Source organism: Grampus griseus (genome assembly GCF_964374135.1).
Source record: "Grampus griseus genome assembly, chromosome: X".
In the NCBI taxonomy this organism is placed as follows: Eukaryota; Metazoa; Chordata; class Mammalia; order Artiodactyla; family Delphinidae; genus Grampus; species Grampus griseus.
This window is the reverse complement of record NC_138999.1, coordinates 60445733-60453503: the sequence shown is the minus strand read 5'-3', so window position 1 is coordinate 60453503 and position 7771 is coordinate 60445733. Positions and strand designations below refer to the sequence as shown.

The window sequence follows — 7771 nt, the reverse complement described above, 5'->3', positions numbered from 1 at the left end:
CCCTGGGATTGGATTTTGAGGGTGCTGGATCAAGTGGACAGGAATATAAGAGTGGAAGAGCAAGTTTTGCTGAGCGGAGGCGCTTTCTCATGCCATGGGATTTAACACACGGGCAAGGACTCCAGGAGATGGAGGAAATTCACTGCCAGACTGGCCCTTTGAAACTTTGAGAAAGTGATGGCCCATAAGGAGAGAAGTGGAAATGCCTGCCTTGGATTGGCGGATGACAGAGGAAGGAACAATAAGGTTGAGTGATGCAGACATGCTAGAACGGACAGAAAAGGTGAGGCCAGTCACATGGCCTCATGGTTATGTCCCACTGTAGGGCTGAGAGGACACATCCCACTGTAGGACACATGTCCCACTGTAGGGCTGAGAGGACACCTCACTCACCAAAGCCATCAGGAGTGTTCTGGTGAGAGGGGCCCCAGCATCACTAGAAGTTTGGTGGTTGCTCCCCTCTGGAGGCCAATGCCAATGATGGAAGGAAAGTGGTCCCGACCTGGGCTCATTACCACCCATGGGAGCCAACGAATTCTGACATAATAGAGGGCAGAGGGCAGCTCTTAACCAAGAGATGCCAGCAGACCACATTTCCAGTAACGACCAGCAAGCTCAGAGGGGCAGTCAAGAGTGCCTGCTTGACCGGCAGAAAGCTGAGAAGATGGCTCAGACAGCATGGCTCCCTAGGGGCAACGACAGCCAGCAAAAGGCAAGAATGCAAGAGAAGGAGGGCCATCATCCCGCTAAAAAGCCACAGTCTCCTGCTCAGTTCCTGGTCCTCAGCCAATTCAGAGACTGGCCCCACTGAAGAGGTGGATGAGTCCTGAGGAGGAAGGATCCAGAAACAAGGCAGTGGATTATGACCGTCCCTAAAGAGAATGACTGCCAGTTCTCAGGTGACTGTACCCGGAGGCTAGAAAAAGACCCAGACACTTCTACTACTACCGGACACAGGATCTGAGCTGACATTGATCCAGGAGGCCCAAAGTGTCATGATGGGGCCCCATTAGAATGGGGCTTATGAGGCCCTGACATTAAAAGGAGTTGGGAATAGAGACCGGTTCACAGTGAGCTGAATGGATCCCTGGACCAAAATAGCGGTCATTTCTCCAGTCCCCAAGCTGATAATGATAAGTGATGCACTTGGCAGTTGGAGCAATGACTTCCACATTGGGTCACTGCTCTGTGGGGTAAGAGCTATCCCGGTGGGGAAAGCCAAGAGGAACCTCTGACACTGGCTCCCACCCCAGGCCAAGAGAGTAAGTCAAAAGCAGTATTGGATCCTGGTGAGCATAGGGGGCTAAAGCAGAGATTAGTGACTTCATTGGAAACGTATGGGATGCAGGGGAAGAGGAGGTAGGAGAGCCACAGGGACGAAGAGAGTGGAGAAGGTGAGAAGAAGTTCTGGGAGTCTCTCTCTGGGGGAGGGAGGAAGGGAATGGAAATGGTGAGAGGGAAGATGGAGGCTTCCACTGAATCCACTGGTAATGTTTCCTAGGTGGATGCAGGAGATTTTGCTATATCCTTCCTTATCCATTTTAACATATTAGAAATAGCACACCACGACTTAAAAAGTCACTGGGAGAAGTGGAAGAGGGCGGTATCCACGAACGGGCAGGCACCATTGGGGGCAGGCTCGAGGAGGAGGATTGCAGATTTACAGTGCACCCCATCTCCCCTGCTCTGAAACTTCTCCAGCACGGCCAGCTTCTCAGGTGCAGACCCAGAAAACTGGGCCTTTGAGTTCCACAGGCAAGAGGGGTTCAGACACCCCAGGACTCTCCAGGAGGTCAGCCAGAGCAGGATGCAGGAGAGAGAGGTGACTGAAGACAGAGGAGTATGAACGGGAAGGAGCAGAAGGAAGGTATGGGAGGAATGGAGCGGTGTCAGAGTAGGAGTGGGGTTGCAGACACGGGAAATTCTAACACCCATGGGCCGTATAGAAACCAAGGGAGGCACCACTCCCCAGACATCAGTACTGCTCAGCTCAGGGGAGCTGAGAACTGACAGTTCCAAGAAAAATTGAGAGACACCTGGCTATCCACACCCACTGCCATCACAACTGGTAGGCCTTGGTTGTGCGTCCTTCAAAACTTTAAAACATACTTGTACATATACTTAAATGAATTCTCATATATTACATAGGATTGACTGGTGTGTGTGCGTGTGCCCACGCACGCAAGTGATTTAACTTACAAATGTGAATCCAAAGCCATCGTTCTGCAACTTGCAGTTGGAAGTCAGGCGGATGCTTTCGAAAGCTGTGAGAATGGCCTGATGCATTCCGTTGGACTGCCACGCTTTATGCTACTGGATGCTAAGCCATGTTGCATTCATCCGTTTCCTTACTGACGGGAATTTGGAGTGTTCCCAGTTTTTCCCGTCACCAACACCCTTGTGCATGTGTTCTTGTACACTACAGGTACCAGCGTGTCTCCGGAAGAAGTACCAGGCAGCGGACTTGCAGGAGCATAGAGGAAATAGATTCTTTCTTCCTTCCTTTTAAAGATCTTGGGCTAAAAGCAAGGACTCTGGAGTCAGATTGATTGGTTTCAATCCTGCCGCTGATCCCCACGAGCCGAATGACCTTGGGCCAGTGGCCGAACCTCTCAGTGCCTGTTTCCTCACCGGGAAGAGGCCAGTAATAGTTGGTATTACAGTTAACGGCGTGTCACGCAGATGCATTATAATTTATGCCCAGCGCTTAGAAGAGTGCCAGGCACAGAGTGCGTGCTGGCACTAAGTTGCTTTCAATGGATTCTGCCAAATTACCTCCCAAATGCGTCTCTTGCACCACCGCCACAGGGGTTTGCTCCTAACCTCTCCCACCCTCGGAATGGTTAAGCTCTTTGAAGGTTGTCAACCTAGTGTGTGAAACCTGATTCGTGGTTTTAGTTCACATCTCCAGGATCAGCGGTGGGGAGCACCTTTTGGGGTGTAACTGGCCACTGCGATTTCCTCTTCTTTGAATTTGCCTCAGAGAGGGGGAAGGACTGATGGAGCGAGCCCAACCCCAAGTCTATCCGCCAAACCCGCCTGCCAGTAACGTCTGCTGAGCCACATTTGATGGAGCAGTTGAGACAGAGACCTTACAGAACGAAAATACGATCCCTTTGCTCTCTGGCCGACCCCTGATCACTGACTGCGGGACTCCTGTGCCCATTCTCCTGTTGGGTCTTAAGGCTTGCGGTGCAAGGGAGGCTGGCAAATGCTTTCGGCGCGTGCTAGGCATCCAGCGCCTCCATCTTGACGTTTCATCCTCACCACCCCTGGAGCCCGGCGCCCTCACTCCCCGACGCCCTCGACCCCCTGTACACATGGGAAACGGAGGCTCAGAGCTGTGACTCTAACCAGAAAGGGGAGGCGGGACAGGAGGAGGCGGGCCCAGAGGCTTGACAGAGGGAGGCACTCCCACCACCTCCTTCACCAGCCAACTGCCCGGACCGCCCACGGGCTTGCGAGCAAACCAGAGGCCCTCGGCCCCATTGGTTAGGTCTCGACGGGGGCGGGAGAACAAGGCGCCCGCTGGTTGGCGGGGGCCAGACCAATGAGGAGGCCGCGGCGCGGGCGTGTGAGGCGCGCTGAAAGTGGCGCGTCCTTTCTTTTGAGGCGAGCTCGTGCGGCGCGTGAGGTGGCTGACGCTCCCTTCTGAGCGCCGCCCGCCTAGCCCGCCGTGACCGCGACCGCGACCCAGGCCATCGACCGTCGCCCCGGTTCCGGGGCCGCCCGGGTCGCGACATGAGCTCCCCGAATAAGATGTCTGTGTGGGGAAGGCTTTTCCGCCCAAAGGGCAGGGAGCGGGCCCGCGTCCGCGAGGCCTGCCCCGCAGTCCAACGGGGACCCGCCCCAGGCCCCGAGACTGGGGAGCCGCGGAGCGGCGAGGGGGCAGGCGGCTTCCCAGACCCCGAGGGCTTCCAGTTGAAACGGGAGATGGTGGAAGCTCGAGGGCCCGTGCTGTGGGGCCGCGAAGGCCGACCTGGCTCCCCTGCTTACCACAAGAGGGATCTCCTGGACCTGATCGAGGAGTCTGAGGAGGCCAACCTGCAGCAGCTGACCGACCAGGACGTGCTGGGCATCCGCAGGTACCCGACCCCGGAGAGCTCCACTGCCTTCAAAGAGTCCACCATGTGGACACTGCGCCTCGACGCGTGTCCCGGCGGTCGAGGAGCGCCCGGCCAGAGCTGTGGGGAGGGGCCGACGGCTCCAGCCGGCCCTCTCCACCTCGGTAGGCCTGAAGCGGGCCGGGCCTTGGGGAACCCTAAGAGAGGCACTAACCGTAAGTTGAACGTGGCTGCGGATCGCCAGCGGCGCTCCGCGGAAGGCCTGGCCTGGCTGCTGTCCGACTCCGAGTCCTCAGATGAATTCAGTGAGACACAGCTGATGACGGTGAGCACTTACCGCAGAGGAGGAGGCCAGGCCAAGCCCAGCAGACCCGAGGATCCCGGGGACACTCCCAGACACTCGAAGTTCCAAATCAGGGAGAATTTCCTTCACGTGACAGGCTCTTCCCTGTCCTTGGCTCCGCGAGGACTCTCTTCGGTTGTGGAAAGGCAGGGCATGGGAGAGCAGGGCATCTCTTCCCCTAAGAAAATGCAGAGTGTGCTGTGGGGCAAGGGGGGCAGCAAGCCCAGCTACGCGGGAGCTGCTGCTGCTGCTGCTTCTGTTTCTGCTGCTGCTCCAGGTGGCCTGCCGCAGGTCACTCCTAGGAAGAACGGAGCCCAGGAGAAGAAATCCGTCGGGGGAACATCCAAACTTGCCCTGGGGGGAACCTTCCGTTCCCGGGGGCAGCGAATCTCGGCAACTCCCGTGGAAGCGGCCACCTTCCCCCCATTCTCTGGTATTCCGCTGCCTGGGAGACCCAAGAGTTATACCTTGGTCCTTTCGGGAACCAAACAGTCCAAGCACAGCGGCGCTGGGAAGAAATCCGTGGTCAGCTGGGAAAGGGAGTCTGAGGCGGTGGCGGGAGAAGATAAGGACCCAAATAGAGACCCAGCCCCAAAGGGCCAAGTGAGTAGGCCATGCTCCTCCTCTCTCCCCACTCTTCCCACCCCCCACAGCACCCAGGGCACACGTCTTCACCCATGCTGCCTCTGTCCACCCCTCAGAGGTCAGCATTGGGTGCCCCTCGGTCACTGGGTCATTACGATGCCAGATCGGGCTCCTTTTCCTAGGGACAAACATTAAGGTAGCACTTCGGGTGTCCTGGGCCCAGTTCTCCACCCTTGGCCTCTTTCCAGCCTCCTCTGAGAGACTTGGGCTGGGATGGAAGGGAGGGCTGGTAGCTGAATTGGGTCGGGGGATCCCTTAAAAGCTTCCTCGGAAAGCCTCAGTATTTAGACTCACCAGCTTCCTGAATCCTCCTTCCTAGCTGTTCCCCAGACCTTCCTTGCAGGGGGCCTGGGCTTTCTCAGTGTCCCACTGTTGTGCCTAGATCAGCTCTGCCTGCTGGCCTGGGGCTGACTGAGGGAGAAAGTGCTAATGAGATCAGCCTTTCAATTCCCTTTCCAATTCCCTGCCTCACCCTGGCCCGAATCACACAACTCTCTCTCTCTCTCTCTCTCTCTCTCTCTCTCTCTCTCTCTCTCTCACACACACACACACACACACACACACACTTCCTTAGTCCAAATCGGTGAGAAATTTTTGTTTCAGCTGCTAACTCACAGGCCAGGGACATCTTGTCTGCGCATGCATCGTAGAAAAGCCAGCAGTGGCGACGTCAACACCAGAGGCCCCCAAGATCCAGGAAACTCAGAACCCTTGGCCCTGAACCAGGGAGAAGTCATGCCCAGGGGGCCTGCCCCCTCAGGTGAGTGTCGTGGGTTTGATATGAGGGGAGGGAAGAGGGGTTGAGGACAGAAACCTCTGCCTCTGTCTCTGCCGGGGGCACAGCCTTGCTCCCAGGCAGCTTCTCCCACAGAAGACGGGGTGCTGGCAGGGCTGGCCTTGAGCCACATCATCCTCTGTGTGGGGTTTGTGCGGCCGGGGTGATCGGTGGCAGTGCTCCAGGTGTAGACTTGCAGGGGAACAGCCTTTTCTGTTAAGTCCTGTTCGGCCACATTGCTCTCCCACGTGCTGGCTGTGGCTGCAGCTCTGGGAGGGTCGAATCCAGAGCCACATTGTTTGGGGACCACAATGGCGAAATGGCTGCCCCGGGGAACAGGGGAGGCAGGCCCAGAGACAAGGTTCCGGCTGCTGGGCAGAGCAGGGGCGGCTGGTTGCCAGCAGAGGATGGTGCTGCCTCACCTCACTTTAGAGCCCGCTTGGCCCTTTCCACCTCACTGGGAGCCTGGGAAGCTGGATTGTGTGTCCTTTCCCTCTCAGGTGACCAGGGGCCACTTGACCATCCCCCAAGACCGGAAACGCAGCAGCAGCCACTGGGAACGCCCTGCTGTCCTTGGGTAATGCTTCCTCTGCATCCTGGAAATGCAGGCCCAAACTCGAGGGTGGGATCTGGGTCCAAGTTCAGCTGACATGTGTGGGCTCCCCCTCCCCTGCCCCCATCACGTACCCCACGGAGGGAGCCCACCTCCTTTCCACTGAGGAGCCCTTGCCAGTCTGACCACCCGGCTTTGGGGTGGAGGGCCCGGGGGAGAGGAGAAGGTGGAGGGGAGAGGAGAAGGTGGAGGAGAGAGGAGGCCAGAGTATACTAATCATTTCTCTTCCTCCTCTGTCTGCTGGCCTAGTGTCTCGAGCTAAAGAGAGAAGTAGACGAACTTAAGGAGCAACTTGGTATGAGGAACCAGGGCCGGAGAGCGGTGTCTTAGTGAAGAACCCGGGTGGGCACCTGGGGTGGGGGTGGGCTGCAGGTGCGGTGGGCCTGGCAGGGACGATCATCCCTGTGGGGAGGAGAACCTCTCAGGCCTGGCCCTGGAGCTGGCTGTGCATGTACAACTGGGCGTGTGTACAAATAGCAAAGTACTGTCTGGACTGCATGCACACTTTGACAACCAGACCAGTCCTAGGGAATGTCCTTCTGATAGGACTTTTAGAGATGCCTCGTTGATTTTTCCCTTGAACTGCTGCTTGGTGTGGCTTCTAAGGTTCTTGTTGGATTGTTTGTTTGTGTGTGTGACAAGTTCTGAGTGGTTGTGGCACGGCCCACAGCATGAGAGCTGCTGGCACATTTTGTTTCCCTTTAGGAACTGGTTCCACATTCAATTTGGGTGGTGGGGAGTGATCAGGCCCAGAGCTCTTTGCATCGGGTCTGGAGGGGTTTCAGGTATCAGGGCTAGGCGGTTCCTCACGGGGATAGGGGGACGGGCTTCTGTATCCCTCTGTCTGGAGTGCCTGCTAATGCCTGTCCCTGCTGAAGTCGCCATGCAGTACCTGGCTGGCAAGTTGCAGACCCTTTGAATGAGTGTTACACACACCGTACCCCTTCCCACAGTCCTGGCTGTTGAGCAGGGCTGGGGGCTGGCCCTAGCTTGAGGCTCTTCCCTGACTCTGCTGTTTCACAGGTTGAGCCCAGCATCTTCCTGCAAGAGGAGCAGCTGGTACCTTTGGGGCCCAGGAGCTGTGGCCACGCTCATTCCCTCCTGTTCTGCCTCAGCTAGGGCTTCCTCTCCCCCGTGTTTTGCCCCCGCCCCGCCCCAGTTTCACAGCAGTTTCCAATTAAAGTACCTCTCATATTCTGTGTTCTGCCTTCTCTCTGGAGGGGTAGGGGTCGGGGTCGGGGTAGGGGGCCGGGCCGGGGCACTGCTCCACTTCAGAGCCTTTTCCAGAGTGGTATCTCTGGCATCCTGTGGTGGGGACTCTGGGCCAGCCT

General features: G+C 57.1%; 1 protein-coding gene across 1 annotated transcript; it reads left to right on the top strand.

Moving 5' to 3' along the window:
• Positions 1 to 1842: 1842 nt before the first annotated feature.
• LOC309817536 (uncharacterized protein CXorf49 homolog) lies at positions 1843 to 5467 on the top strand (the record flags this gene model as incomplete). The annotated part of the gene is made up of 4 exons (XM_082646830.1): positions 1843 to 1867; positions 3497 to 3574; positions 3671 to 5010; positions 5435 to 5467. 4 exons carry the CDS (start codon positions 1843 to 1845, stop codon positions 5465 to 5467), a joined length of 1476 nt encoding a protein of 491 aa, XP_082502956.1.
• Positions 5468 to 7771: the final 2304 nt, after the last annotated feature.